General features: G+C 41.4%; 1 protein-coding gene across 1 annotated transcript in view; it reads left to right on the forward strand.

Annotated features, from left to right (window-relative positions):
• Window positions 1–16,557, forward strand: part of MID1 (midline 1) — a 133,535-nt gene that overhangs the window by 61,544 nt on the left and 55,434 nt on the right. The window contains exon 4 of the mRNA XM_044300935.1: window positions 9,120–9,227. Coding sequence (XP_044156870.1) covers window positions 9,120–9,227 — 108 coding nt within the window. The remainder of the gene's footprint in view (window positions 1–9,119; window positions 9,228–16,557) is intronic.

Consider the following 16,557-nt stretch of genomic DNA (forward strand, 5'->3'; position numbering starts at 1 on the left):
TGTCTGGTTCTTAGGATATCGTCTATCCTTAACTGTACCTACTTCACGCTTTCTTGGTCTTGTTTAAGTATTCAACATTTAATATGGTGACCTGCATTATAAATGTCTATAAACACCTCTTGACCTCCCATGTAATTGTCCTCTTATGGTAATGTTCAGTTGCCAAAATGGATTAAGTTTGATCAAACATGCCTCGGAGTCATCTCATTCACATGAATATTGTATGACGATTGAGTTTCACCAGGGCAGTGAATTGAATTATGTACTAGTGCAACCTGCAGACCCTCTCAGACAAAGAGGAATCTGTTTTGGATGAAATTTTATTAATGAAATATATGGAGATAATGGACTCTGTTTTCTTCAACTTTTTAGATTGATTTCCCAACAGGAGCTTTACAAATGTGCATAACAAAACTTTCGAGTTCAATCTTGGACTTTTTCCATACTCTCATAAAAATGCCCAAGACAACTTTTTGAACAAGCAGAAACCAAAGCTGGGCGTGCATATTAGATTAATGCTGGCCGAACTTGCTGAATTAGGCGAGACCTGCCAACCATTTCATGTATACAGGGGTGTCTAACTTACCCCAACGGCAATCATCGTTTCTACACAGCGTTAGAATTGTTCTGGCTGTTTGAGTCCTTACAACTTCTTGTAGCTACCTAAATATGAAGGATTTGCAAGGATTTGTCCAACCTGTTCTAATTTGATTGAAAACTTCTTGATCAAACCAAATCCTAAAATACCATTTACCTTAGCCAACACATAATTGATGGTCCTCTTCTTACATCCATTGGGTCACCAAAACTCAAAATAACGCACAGCATTCTCTTGCCAGAAAAATTGATGCTGATCATGGTTCGAAAGTGACTGTCACTGCATACATACTTAATTTAGCAGAAATGTTTTATTTTCAGTTAAAAACTTAATAATCCTTGAATAACTTTAAACATGAGTTAATAAAGTACTGTGAACATTTGAGCATGGAGTAGTCACTGTTATGTATATGTATGACTCAGTTGGTTATAGCATTCTTTGAGTGGACGTTTCTAATTCAGGACTTCATGGAAACATCTCTGCTATGCCGTTAAAATCTACTCTTAATACATTGTTATTATCAAGTCGTTATAGCTTAAGATGTCTCTTTGATGTTTGGGAATGGAGCGTAAAAGTCTCTGGCTCAGTTTTATGTTAGAGAAATAAACATGCTCCGTTGTTCTGACATGAGTCAATTCCCAAGGACATTTTCCATTTTACCACAATTGCTTGAAATGCACACAAACGTATCTTCTTTCCGTGTCTGTTCCGTATTTTTATTTTTTTTGCAAACCGTATGCAGAACCATTCATTTCAAGGAGTCCACAAAAAAAATGGAAGTTACTCCGTGTGCATTCCGTTTCCATATCTCCGTATTTCTGTTCTGCAAAAAATAGTCCTATGGTCCTCATTACAGACAAGGATAGGACCTGTTTTGTTAGGGGCCAGCTGTTCCGTTCCGCAAAATACGGAATGCACACAGACGTAATCTGTATTTTTTGCGGACCACAAAATACATACGGTTGTGTGCATGAGCTCTTACAGTCATTCACCTATGATAAGCAGTGAGACTGATCTCCACCATTGCGTTTATTTACTCTGAGATGGTTCAAAAAGATTAACCAACACTTTAGACAAGTTTATTTAAAAATGTTCTAAATGCCTTTCTAATATACTTTACTGTTTTACTAAAAAGCTAGGCTCCTGAAGTTCTGGGTGTCTTTTGCACTTTGGAAGTGGTACGTACACTCATGGGGAATGTGTGGCTGAAAACCACCCAAAGTTGGACATTCCCTTTAAGAAAGGATGTTCTTAATTATTTCTGGTCAAATACTGGCCAGGTGAATTATACTTGTGAATTATCCCCTTTTCACGGTTTACTTTTTAGGAGTTATAGCTTATGAACTGTACAATGTGAATTAATCTTGGGCATGACGCTACTATAAACAGGATTTTTATAGGCATGTCTGTGTGAAAAGAAGTGTATGCATGAGACATTACAATTGACTTACCCCCCACCTTCCCTTTCCTGCCAAATTTCCCAAAGCAGTAATTGTCAGACTCCACTCGGACAGATCTTTTTAACTCTGCAGAAAAGTGCAGGTGCTGTGCTACGGGCCTAACATTATGCTGGGAACCAGGAAGCAAGTTATTGTCCCCCAGGACAATGAAGGGAACGCATCAAAGCTGATTTTCCAGTGCACGTTATTCATGTGATAAAATGATTTTATGTCCTGCTGTAATAAAAACACAGCTTCTGCCGTGGAATCTACTGGTTCTGTATTTCACTGAAAAATTCCTAATGGGAAAATGCTACGTCAGCAAAAAAAAAAAAAGGAAATCCCAGTAGGCTTGATCCAGTGGGATGAAATTAACCAATGGGGGTGCCCTATACATGTCGGCTATACAGTGTATATACACAAACTATATGACTGACTTTGTAATTATAATCCAAGGAAAAATGGCCACCAAATGCTTAGTCCATTAAAATCTTCTAAGCTTTATTTCTGTAAGTTAAAATAAACAAAAACATGCACGTTTCGGACACTTGAAACGTGCCAGTGCTGCCTTCTCTTCATTGTTTACCTGCTCGCCGTTGACATTGCAGCAGTGAGCAGGTGTAAATACAAGAAGCCGTCCCATTCATTTCAACGGGACAGCTCGTTCCTATACAGGAACAAGATGGGACGCTTCTTGTAGTTACACCTGCTCACCGCTGCGATGTTGATGGCAAACAGTTAAACAATAAAGAGAAGGCAGCGTTGGCACAGCGCGTGCCATGTCTTTAACCAGCTGATCGGCAGGGGTGCCAGGTATCAGACCTCCGCTGATCTGATATTGATGATCTATCCTCAGGATAGGTCCTCCATAAAAATATCCTGAAAAACCCCTTTAAAGATGTAATGAGGAGGAGTCTTGTCAATGTCATCTGGTATTAGTATGCGTTTTAGAGTGAAACATAGCTCTTTGTCATGAGGGCCCCACTTAGGATTTCGAGATGCCCCTGGTTGAGGCAGTATGAAACTGCTGAAAGATTCCCCTTCAAAGACGAAGTATAGGTTATCGTTCCATCCCACCCTGAGATGACACTTCCTAATCCTTAGGTCTACTTTGGCATTTCCTTTAATCCTTTCTTAGACTCTATTTTAAGAATTTCTTCTGGGAGGAAGAAAGTCATATTACAACCGTGACATAGACTATACTTATTGAACGCTTCCTGCAAAAAGGAAAACAAACACGCACACACACAAAGCATACACACAACTGTTTATCCAGAAATAACATTTGACCCGTGAGGTCATCGCTTCAGCCTAGGGACTGTTTTTGCTAAGTAAGGACTGCACACTGACTTTCTATGATGTGACAACCGTTGCATAGCTCTTTGTGACTTTTCTAGTGAAATGACCTAAATTTAAAGGAATTATATTTTAATCAGCTTTTTGTAAACTTATATTTGGGTGGATAACTTCTTCACTAACAGAATTTGACAGTTTTATATATGCCTTTTTTGGAAGACATGTAGTTCTCTGTACAAAGCTGCTGTGGTCCTTTTACAATAACCGATATAATTATCAGGAACAACCCAAACATCCCTGATAATTGCCTGATCCTCAGCGGAGAGGAAGCTACATTTACGCACAGCAATCATCTCTAATGTATTGGTACAAGCGATTGCAGCATCATTGTTTCCTGGCACCAGATCTGCTGCCGAGAGATTTGTTAGGTGCCAATCAAAAGATAACACCTGCTTACTGGTTTGTCAGGTGATCGCTGGTACCTTTTTAGACTGGGCAATTATTGGGAAGGAGCATTTCTATAAACAAGGCCCATGTAAACAGATTTTTTTTCTGTGTTTACTCCACGTTAGACTGATAGAAGCATGTAATTTTTACCATCACCGCGTTTTTCTTTATAGTTAAAGGGACACTGACAGGCCCAATAAGCATATTTGGGTATATATATGACAGTACAGGTCTTATCAAGTGTATTAAAATCATCTCAGTATCCCCCCTGTCCACCTTTATAAATACCGAAAACTAAAGTTTTATAACCTGCTTGTCTCGCCTCCAATCGGCCCAAGGGGCGGCGTTTCATCTCAAAATGCGCCCAACCATCCGCTCCCAACTGCCGTTCTGAAGCCCCGCCCAGCTCATCAATATTCACTTCGCTGGGTGGCGGCTACAACTCTCCCCGACTCAAGATCCTGCGCATGGCCAATTCAATCCTCTGGGCACGTCCTCTGTCTGGGCCAAGGAGAATTTGCAGTGCTTAAGGGTCCATTCACACGTCCGTAGTGCATTGCGGATCTACAAGAATAGGACATGCTTTATTTTTTTCCGGAGCTGCGGACCGGAAGATCGGGGCTGCGTTCCGGAAATGCGGATGAGGATAGCACACTCTGTGCGCTTTCCGCATCCATTCCTGCCCCATTGAGAATGAATGGGTCTGCACCAGTTTCGGATATTGTGGAACGGATGCACACCCATTCCACTGGACGTGTGAATGGAGCCTAAACCATGCTTTTGTCAATATGTTAATTCTATAATAACCGAATATATATTTTTTTAAAAAAAATATAGAAATGAAATACATACATGGAAGCAGTGAACTACTTTACATTACATCGGTTTTAATTGGAAAAAAAAAGTTTAACCTAAACTGAAATCAGACCTTCTCTTAGACTCTCCATGTTCCCTCTCCTGGGACTTCTGGACATCGAAGAGTGGGAGTTGTGTGTGATAAGACAACCTCTTAAAAGTGCAATCCTGCCTTGCATAGTTTTCCTCACTCTTGGGTCACATTCACAGATGAAGGTCATCGCCTGACTCCACTTTGTTCCATCGATCACATCTGTATTGGAGGTGGCAGGCGGGAGTGATGGTGCGGCTGTTAGGAAGTTTTGTGACCCTGTAAGCATATTTACATGTGTTAGTAGGTCATTGTTGTAGGTTCATATATAGCACAGCATTGCAGCTGCTTTTTAAGCAATCAATGTGGACATTGTGCACAATCATAAGAGCTTTGCAGGAAGCTTTCTAATTTTAACGCATTCAAACTCTTGATAATGGCGAGTACAATGTTACTTTTTTTTTTCTTTCTCAGAGTTCCCATTCCCCCCCCCCCACACTTTTAATATATATCTTACATTTTGTCATAAAACAGTTTGTGTTAGGGGACCCTTCTGCTTTAGGTCACCCAGGGCTTCAAAGCCCCAGCTGGTTGTGAAAGTTAGCTGCAGATGTAAACATGTCACATTAGGCTACCATGTCTTGATGACACTGGTTCTCAAGAGTGGCAGCTACAAGTGAGAGTTTTGCAGCTGAGATTTTACAAGCAAAGAAAGTGATCATAAACCTGTGACAGCATACAGAGCTGTCTGGATGGCTTGGTACGTGTGCTGACATTTCACCTTTTTTGCTTTTTCTTATTTCATGTGGGTGGCATAATGGTTACGCTAAAGTATAACTTGTCTCGTGAAAAAGACGGGTGGTTGAATAGATGCTACACACAACCAACCATTAGGTCTTTGCATTCATAGTCGGCTCCTTGGAACTGACAACAGTAAAACAACTCTGAAAAATCTCTGCTTCAGCCTGTAATCGAACTTCCTGTGAGAGAATCTGTCTGGGCTTAAAATAAAATACACAAAGCTGGAAAACCCGTTTAAGGTTCTAAAAATATGTTTAACTACTTTGCTGACCACCTGTTTATTATATATGTCCAGGCGGGTGGCACTTATCTCTGCATGGATGTTTTTAAAAGTTCTTTCAGAGATAGCATCTGTACGCTAGTAATGCAGCTGCAGGAGTGTTGAGCCCACTGTCAGTGACATAGAGAAGGCAGGGACAAATCTTGTACCATCCCTGACTTCCCGATCGCTGCATACACAGTGCTCAATGAGTGCTGTGTATAGAGACAAAGCTTCCTGCTTTGGTTCATGTGATCGCTGGGGGCCAGGTGTCTGCACGAGCTGCTGAGTCTTAGCATACCAGACTAGCTCTGCAGTGAGGTTGTAGAACCTTGTATAAAACATCTATGGGTTGTATTTCCCATGTAACTGGGCTAATATGTCAGCAATAAAAAATGTCCCCCCAAAGTTCTTGTTTAACCGTATGGTGTAAACAAGGTGTAAATAAAAAAATTAAAAAAATAAATATATATATATATAATATTAGGGCTGCAACGATTAATCAACGTTATCGATAATATTAGCAATGAATCAGCCAATTATTTGATATCCGGGCGAAAGTGGGCAGTCAGGCGCTATGCCTGCGGGTCCCTGAATTTTAAATCACTGCATCTTTATTACCTTACAATGGAGCTCCAGTAACAGGCAAAGCGGGCGGCGCCGTAACGTCACTTACTCACATGGCGCTCATTCTCTGCCTGCTTCATTCATAAAGTGGGCGGAGCAGGCGCATCGCGTGAGTAAGGGACGTTACGCCGCCGCCCGCTCAGCCTGTTACTGGAGCTTCATTGTAAGGTAATAAAGATGTGGTGATTTAAAGTAAAAGTTACTGCGAGTTAAGGAATACTGCTGTGAGCGGCGGGGCCGGGGCTGTTATGGGGAGGGGGATCTGTGCACTGTTATGGGGAGGGGGATCTGTGTATGGCACTGTTATGGTAGGGATCTGTGTATTGCACTGTTATGGGGAAGGGGATCTGTGGATGACACTGTTATGGGAAGGGGTTCTGTGGAGGACACTGCTATGGGGGAGATCTGTGAATGACACATATAGCATAAGATGCTATATAGTGTCATCCATAGATTCCCCCCCCCCCCCCCCATAGCATGGTCATGCAAAGATCCACCTCCCCATAACAGTGCCATCCACAGATCCCCTACCCATAACAGTGCACAGATCCCCCTTCCCATAACAGTGCCATCCACAGATCCCACCCCCCATAACAGTGCCATCCACAGATCCCCCCCCATAACAGTGCCATCCACAGATCCCCCCCTATAACAGTGCCATCCACAGATTCCCCCCATAACAGTGCCATCCACAGATTCCCCCCATAACAGTGCCATCCACAGATTCCCCCCCATAACAGTGCCATCCACAGATTCCCCCCCCCATAACAGTGCCATCCACAGATTCCCCCCCCCCATAACAGTGCCATCCACAGATTCCCCCCCCCATAACAGTGCCATCCACAGATTCCCCCCCCCATAACAGTGCCATCCACAGATTCCCCCCCCCCATAACAGTGCCATCCACAGATTTCCCCCCCCACCCCCAAACCGGTGCCATCCACAGATCCCCCCACCCCCATAACAGTAACCTTGTCTCCTACCTGCTAACTACTTTGGGAAATGTTTGAGGATGGGTGCAGCACAGGATGTCCATACATGTTGGAATGCGGAATTTTAATTAGAAATTTACCATAGAGAATGCATTCATAAATGTCTAGTATTTCTTAACCTGCCGTGGAGTGCAGGGCTTGATTCACCTATATTTTCATAATTTTTCTTGATTGTTGGCTTCTAAATATATCTATCTCTATCTATATATATATATATATATATATATATATATATATATATATATATATATATATATTATAAAAACTTTTAGTCTCATGATTTTTATTTGTTTTTAACAAATGGTTGTTAGTAGACAGTCTACAAAAATTTTGACCACTTTTATCCACTTATTGGCTATAAAAACTCACAAATCTAGCATTAGGTTAAATGCACGAGTTTTGAATTGCACACGTTTTTTCTTTGCGGATTTTCATGCATCAACCGGTATGAGAATAGACAAATCTCATGTACGCTTTGCTTTCTTTTTCTGTGAGGAAACTGACCTGCCGTGCAAAGTTTAAAATCCACAGCATGTTTTGTGTGGAATGCAAGGTTCAAATCTGCAGCCACACCGCATCAAATCTCCATGGAAAAGGGACAGAATTCTGCATGGAAATGTGATTTTCTGTTTCTAACTGCACCCATGTGCGTATAGCCTTATAGCAGGGGTGGGGAACCTTTTTGCTGCCGAGGGCCATTTGGATATTTGTAACATCGTTCGCGGGCCAATTCTCAACTTAAAAATTTGACTGCTGTATTTGGTCAAACATATAACTGACTTAGGCCTCATGCACTCGACCGTATGTATTTTGCGGTCCGCAAAAAATACGGATGACGTCAGTGTGCATTCTGTATTTTGCGCAACAGAACAGCTGACCCCTAATAGAACAGTACTATCCTTGTCCATAATGTGGACAATAATAGGACCTGTTCTATTTTTTTGCAGAACGGAAATACGGACGTGCGGAAATGGAATGCACATGAAGTACCTTCCGTTTTTTTGCGGACCCATTGAAATGAATGGTTCCGTAAAAAAAAACAGAACGGACACGGAAAGAAAATAGGTTCGTGTGCATAAGCCCTTAGGGGCAAATTGCAGAAATTGCACTTCAGTAAAAAAAAATAATAATATAGCGCAATGTATTTTACATATTTACATATTTAGTTCTTTATTTGGCATTGATTGCAGCCAAGCTCATTCCACGGGGGCCCAGAGAGGGGTTCATCCAGCTTTAACTCTTCCTGCCACTGTCCCTGCCTCTTTCTTCGCAACTGTCCTTGCCTTTGTCCCTTTCTCAGCCTCTGATCTGCCCCCCAACTCCATCAGCCTTCTATCAGACCCCCCCCCATCAGCCTCAAATCAGACCCTCCCCAGCTTTAGATCAGACCTCCAGCCTCAGATCACACCTCAGATCAGACCGCCCCAGCCTCAGACCTCAAATCAGGGGGCAAGGCCATCAGATTAATCTCTCACAGGTCTAGCGCCCGCTGGGAGATTCTCTCCGTCAGTACTAAATCCTAGCCCCTGTACACTATACTATACTGCCCTCAGCGAAAGGCACCAATATTGCTGGCTTTTTAGATTTTACAATTTTCAGGTAAATGTGAAGCAGACTGAACTTTGTGAACCGTTCAACTGCATACTAGAGCTAGGCGTATGCCAGGTGGATCCAGATTTCTAAAGGCTTGTTGATCAGGTTGGATACACAGCAGCTCTATGGCAATGTGACTTTTTTGTTGTTGTTTTAATGCAATTCAATCTTATTTCTGCAGGTAAATGCATCTCGTCAAGAGGCTAAATTAATGGAAGAGAGTGATCAACTCATTGAAATCATACAGCAGAGGAGACAAATTATTGGAACAAAAATTAAGGAAGGCAAGGTATGGAAATTTCAATATGAATCTCTATGTAGACTGACCAAGAGATATTTCTACTTGTGTAAGGGAATCTCTCACCATAGACCTCCCTATCCATCTGTTTGCATAGATACATCACTGTGGTTCACCTGAATTAAAACGCAGTTTTTGTTTTGCTCATCCAAGGCTCTGTTCCCGAGTTAGAATATCTTTTCTTAAAATGGAATTAGGCCTTTGGTGCAATGGGGGCATCACCTTTGCTCTTGTTGCACCCAAGCTCTACTCCTTTCTGTGGTCAGCCCCTCCCTCCCTGCTTTGAATGCCACAGATTGGCAGCAAAATCTGCTGCAGATTTTCCCACTGCTGTTGACATCACATGTGAATGCACCCTTTCTGTTTACGTTCAGTGGCTGAAAATGTGCTGCTCACACCGGGGTGCATTACTTGGTGCCCATACACACAAGCGGGCCATGTTTTGCAGTCCGCAAATTGCGGATCCGCAAAACACAGATGCCGCCTGGGTGCGTTCCGCAAATTGTGGAACGGAACGGGGACCGCCCATAACTAGAAATGCCTATTCTTGTCCAAGAATAGGACGTGTTCTATTTTTTTTTTTTTTGCGGGACCACGGAATGGAGCAACAGATGGGGGTGCTGTGCTGTCCGCATCTTTTGTGGCCCAATTAGAGTAAATGCGGGCTCAGATGCTCACCCAAATACCCAATGTTCGTGTGCATGAGGCCTTACAAGGGATAAAAGCTCTTAGCCCAAAAGCTGAGTGAGCTGGATATGCGCTCAGTTGTCTTCGGCACTCCCGTGGAGCTGAATGGAGCAGCAGCGCACATGTGTGACCACCTCTCCATTTAAACCGAGTAGTATAGACCCTCGTTCTTATGATCAATGGGGGGCCGCAGATGACACCATCTTCAGAAAGTTGAAAATCTTTTTAAATGTTTGTATTGTTTTTTATATTTTTGCAATTTTTTATCTTTGTAATAAGAGATGTAGGTAAATCTAGTCATTACAGGATATTCTAGAGTAAGGTTTTAGTTGTAAGGTTACGTCAGTGCTACCTTTCTGCGTACAGAGTTGTCTCTCATATCACAGTAGCTTTATTTCTGCCTCCCTTGAGGTTAGCGAGAGCTGTAGTTTGTGTTGATCTGTTGGCATAGCTGTGCCGTCCTGGTATGTGTCCTTTTGTAGCTCTTAAGTTGGCTTTAAATGTCAAGTCTAATGAGAAAAGGGCCGGCTCAGAATAAAGTCCAGTGGGGGTTTTAATGGTTCACTAAAGCTGTCGTGCACCTCTAATTAACTTCATATAAAAGACCTGCTGCCCCATTGCTGATGTAAAAGTGCTTGAAGAGCAGCGGTCCATGAGGTGACATGTCACAAGTAGTTTTCTTTCTCCAAATACGGTGAGGGCTTTCATGGACTTGGTCAGTGGAATGATAAAGACTTGGGCTATTTTTAAAATAGTCAAGTCAGTGTTTTTGTACAAAGCTTTATTCGTTCCTTTAGGACCATGACAATTTTTGGTTTTCCGCTTCTGTTTCCTTCCAAAAGCCAAAGCCTTTTTTTTTTTTTTCTATTCACAGCCGTATGTGGGGAAGGTTTTTGTGGGACAAGTTATATTTTAAACGGCACCATTTAATTTACCATGTATTATATTGGAACATGGGGAAAAAAAGAGTCTTTGTGGGGAAACAATTTAAAAACAAAATTCTGCCTTTTTTGAGTTTTTTTGTTTTTCGGCGTTCACTGTGGGCTAAAAATGACAGGACAACCTTATTCTGAGGGTCAGTGCGATTCTGGCAATAAAAAATGTATACAGTGATTAGAATTTTTCATACTTTGGAGATTTTGTTTAATTTAAAAACTTTTTTACTTTTATTTTTAGCCTTTATTTTATAAAATACTTGCATCCTTCATGAAATGACAGTCCAGCAGCATCTTTTCTTAACTCTGCACTGTGCCATTCCTGTTATTCCCCTAAAAATATATGAATAAATTCCAAACAAGGTTTAGGCTCCATTCACACGTCCGCAATTTCGTTCCGCAATTTGCAGGAACGGAATTGCGGACCCATTCATTCTTATGGTGCAGCACGATGTGCTGCCCGGACACGGAATTGCGGACCCGCACTTCCAGGTCCGCAATTCCGTTCCCAAAAAAATAGAACATGTCCTATTCTTTAGGCATATTCTATAGTGCTGGCAATGTGCGGTAGGCAAAATGCGGAATGCACATTGCCGCTGTCCGTGTTTTGCGGATCCACTGCTCTGTGTCATCTGCAAAACACGTTGCGGACGTGTTAATGGAGCCTAACATGTTGAAGGTTTCTGCACAGGGGAAGGATGGCTTTTGGTCGTCAATTTATTCACACATTTTTGGGAGGAATAACAGAAAGAATGGCGCAGCAAAGTTTTAAAAATGCTCGAGAATCTTTATTTAATGAAAGCAACTATTTACTAAAACGGACATGTCAGGAGAGGTGACAGGTTCTCCGCAGCATGTATTAACGTTTTCTTTGCCACCCTGTCATAAGGATCCATATCTCTTGTATATTAGTCCATATCTTGGCCTACAGCAGGGAATTCAACATTGGACACCTCTCCAATAACAGAACTTGACATTGTATTGCAGAAAAAATTAAGTACTCCCTCTCTTGGCCCTAGAAAGATAATTGAAAGATAGTTTTTATTAAAGATGAGCAAGTCGCTCAAAATTCGATTTGGCCAAATCAGTCGACCGATTTGTTTCAGGTCCCAAATAAAAAGTGCTCCAGTTGGCCTGAAAAGTGGGTATGCTTTGAGGTCTCCTTGGAATTATATTTTTCTCTGTTGTTTCTCTTTTTTTTTTTTTTTTTTTTTTTTCTCTCCAAAATTCACCCAAATCGAATCCCATCTCTAGCTGTTATTATTTAAGTTCTGTTAAATTACTGCCGTTTTTGTGCGCTCCTTCATATTGTCAGCAATGATTAATCCCAGCCTTTTGTGCATATTTAAATTTAAAGGCATTTTTCCTGACATTAAGGCTACATGCACACGACCATATGTGTTTTGCGGTCCACAAAAAAAAAACGGATGACATCCTACGGTCCCTGTATGCTTACTTATCCTGGTTTCAGCTTGACGCACAGAAAATGACCAGAAATTTCTGCTCAGAAGATTAGGCAGAGCTGCAGGTAGGGATTGGCTGCGCAGGCATCTCTTGCCATTTCCTATGCATTAAGGCAGGACCAAGAAATGAAGAGCAACAGGGACCGAAATACCAACAGAACAGCACGCCTCCTCGGTACTCTTGGAAAAAAAACTTCATACTGGGGCAGTTCCGTTGACCTTTTTGAAACCTGGCATGTCTATTAGGGCGTTGGGTTATCTGGATTCTTAGTTGTTTGCCCTTTACCATGACAGAGGGACTTGAGTAATCAGGAAAGCAGACACAAGGAAATCAAATTTTTGTATTAATAACTTATTCCACCCAAAAGCCTGAAGAAATTGCCAGAGTGATATGTACATCTTAGGTCAGCAGTTTATTTTTAACAAAGGAGGGGAAGTGTTCTGTTCAGGATATAGGAATTCCTTTTCTGACTTACCACAAGTTTATCTCCATCTGTCCTCTTCTACACTGTGTTTATTTGGTTCTCTGGCTCATGCACAGTATATTCTGCGCTGCTTACAGACTCATCAGCTCTGAACCAAGAATCCGTGTTGTGGTTTACAGTCAAAGTTGATCCAGGATTGGATGTGCAAATCTGGGAAATAGTTGACTTATGAAGCATTGTAAGATTTGGCGGGGTTGTCTAGATACACCATTTGTTCTCAGCACTGCAGTGTCAGGCTTGGCAGCACCTGAACTTTCAAGCCCAGGGATAAGGGTGGGAATATGAGTAATGCAAAAGAAATCATTGAAATGACAGATTTAATCGGTTAAGTCCTGATGATTGATTTTTGTATATATTTTTTTTTTTATACTCCCCCCCCCCCCCCCCCCCTTCAAGAATTAAGCATTGCTGAAATGTTCAAGTGGCTTCAATTCAGTTAAGAGTCTGAGGTTAACCATTTCCACTTTTGCATATTCAGTCACATTAAAATAATATTTGTTTTTCAGCTGTGTCACAGCAACAGTAAAAAGTCAGCTACAGGGCAAGGCCAGTCTTGTACCTTGTACAGAAGTTAAGTTCCAGGAATTCTTCTTCTACTGTGTAGCCAATGTCTCTGGTGACCAATTAAGAAGTCCACATCCAGATCCTGATGACTTGTTTGTGTGAAGTCACCACTGTCATGATTTTATTGTATGATGTTCCGAACACTCACACATAAACCGTCCCATTCTAATATAAACCTGGTTTTATATCATTTCTTCTGATGTATAGTAGTTCTGCAGTACATGGCTTCTAGCAACTAGTGTTCCAATGGTGAAGTATCTCACAATGTTGGTTGGATTTTGAAGAAATTTGGGAGGTGGATGGTCAACTTCACACACAAATTATTTGGACTTCTTCACTGCCACCCTTTCTTCCTTCCAGGTTTCTTTCTACCAGGGGTATAACTGTAAGGAGGTGCAGTCACACCTGAACCCCACCTGTTGGGATGATCATGTTAGAATAGTGCACCTTGTGACGAGGAAGAAAGGAAGAATTTCCTTGTATAAATTAAGAATTGGACAGAAGTGGAAAGAAATAAAAAAAATAATAGTTAGGCCAATTAGTGGATCCCATTATGTTTATAAAAATGTATTACATTCTTAATGTAAAGCGGTTGTGGCACCAGTAAATATTGTACATATAACATAGATCAGAAACAATTAACAATATTTCACAATTTGTATGCATAACAAATGCCCCTTTTTGAAGAGATTTTAGATTTACTTATATAGCATGGTGCCACCTGGTGTTTAATGTTTATTAATAATAATAATAATAATAATAATAATAATGATATATAGCACCATCATATTCCATAGTACTTTGCAATCAGAGAATTCATATAAAAACAAAATCGCACATTACAGAGTAGCAAATTAGTCAACAACTCAAACAATAGGATTGAGGGCCCTGCTCGCAAGAGCTTACAATCTGTGAGGTAAGTTTATATCGGTTTGCCTTCTGAGCTTAGTACTAGTTTACATATTTAAGACTGCCAGAGGGGGGAAGGAGACTGACTAGGGAACTTACTGGGGAGTATATTTACTGCTACTGGTGGTGCTCTGGAACATTGGTTTAGTAAAATAGTGCAAGGAGTTTGGGGAGCTTAGGCAGAAAATAGAGAAATGGGTCATGTGACACTGCCCAGTAGCTTGTCCACATTAGCACAGTTTAGCAGCTGTGCTGAGATGAACAGAGAAGGAAAAAGTATATTGTTATTATTATTAATAAATCGCCATTTATTCCATAGCGCTGTACATATGAAAAGTGGTATACATACATAATACAGACAATTGCACTAATCATAAACCAGATGAGTTACATACAGAAGGACAGAGGGCCCTGCCCATGAGGGCTTACAATCTACATGAGTATATATTTTTTAAGGTGGAAACAGTGCAACTTAGTTCAAAACAGTGCTTAAAGAGGACCTTTCACCTGAAAATGAAAGTTAAACTAAAGATATAGCCTTACTTACATGCCTCCGGTATTGCTTATTCAGTCATTAATTTTTCAATCAGTGCCCCCGTTTGTCCGCACTGCCCCCCGGAATATTTGCTGCCTTGTATGCTAAAGAGCCATTCGACTCAACTAGGAGGGCCTTCAAAAGTTCTCCCGGGCATATCATTCTTCTCCCTGTCACGGAGCGCATCCAATCAGCGTGCCTAGCTCTTAGCCAGGGAGAAGACGCTCCAGTTCTTGCGAGAACTGGAGCGATGAACTGGAGTGTCGTCTCCCTGGCTAAGAGCGGAGCGCGCTGATTGGATGCGCTCCGTGCCAGGGAGAAGAATGACACGCCCGGCTCATTAGCATACAAGGCGGCAAATATTCCGGGGGGCAGTGCGGACAAACGGGGGCACTGATTGAAAAATGAATTACTGAATAAGCAATACCGGGCGCATGTAAGTAAGGCTAGATCTTTAGTTTAACTTTCATTTTCAGGTGAAAGGTCCTCTTTAATGTCCTTGTGATACTTTAGGTGACCCTGATTTGTGGTATAACCCCTTTAAAGAAGAGCTTTCTTCTTTTTTTAGTTTAAATACCTTTACTTGCGGGGTACCCTTCCCCGCTGATGCTGCCACCCTGCCGTTTTGTGGTTTTATTTATATCGCTCCTACACCCCGCTGTGCCCCCCTGTAGTTTTCGTACTCAGTATGTTAATACTGAGCATCGGTACAGGGAGGAGGAGATGCCAGGATTTCTCAATGGGCGTCTCCTTCTCCCTGGCTGTACCGCGATTCAATCACAGCGGAGAGCGTCACAGCCAAAGAGAAGGAGATGCTCATTGAGAAACCCTGGCATCTCCTCCTCCCTGTACTGATGGCAGGCAGGGTGGCAGCATCAGCGGGAGGTACCCCGCAAGTAAAGGTATTTATCTAAACAAAAAAAAAAAGCATGAAAGGTCCTCTTTAAATAACTGTGTGTAATATTTAAACCTGATGTTTAATGGTTGTACTGGTATGAATTTGAACACATGTACTGTATTAACAATGATGCAACCGGTACAGTATGGAACATACTTAGGAATTTTATTTTGATTAAATAATCCATTTGGTGGTCTCGGTGTACTCATTAAACATCCTCATGCCTGGTGCTCAATGGACCAAGTTTTCCGGTATAACGCAATCTGCACTTGACATAAAAAAATATTAGACTTTCGTATTTGTTATCCTTTAAAGGGTGGGGGGACATGGCTCACAGAATAAAATATTATTTGCATCTCAGTGATTTTAGTTATCACAATTTGTGGTTATCATGTTAAAAGAGAAATCTGTCAGGAAATGACGTGCAGGGCGAGAGTATCGGGCCAGCTGTGCTTGTTTTGGCCCAAGAAGATTGGCATTATATAGACGGTCTTTTCTGCTTAGCACTTACATTTTAAGTATTATTACACACATGAGGAATGCATTTAAGCTATGAAAAGGATCTCTGAGACTATTTACCGTCATTTTCTAATTTCACAGGAAAAGTCATCCATTTTGCAGCATTATTAATAATGTTTTCAGCATTACTGCCAAAATGTCACTTGGATACAGACTCCCACACAGCCCATGTGCTGCGATTTGATGCCGGTATATGCTGGTCTCCTCCAGTGATTAGTTACACAGGGATTATCTAAACAAATTACCTCATGCTCAGTGGTTTTTAAGACCTAATGCATGTGATTTGTAAATCACACTTTTATTGCAGCTATTCTTATTATTTAAAA

Source organism: Bufo gargarizans, chromosome 7, assembly GCF_014858855.1.
Source record: "Bufo gargarizans isolate SCDJY-AF-19 chromosome 7, ASM1485885v1, whole genome shotgun sequence".
Taxonomy (NCBI): Eukaryota; Metazoa; Chordata; class Amphibia; order Anura; family Bufonidae; genus Bufo; species Bufo gargarizans.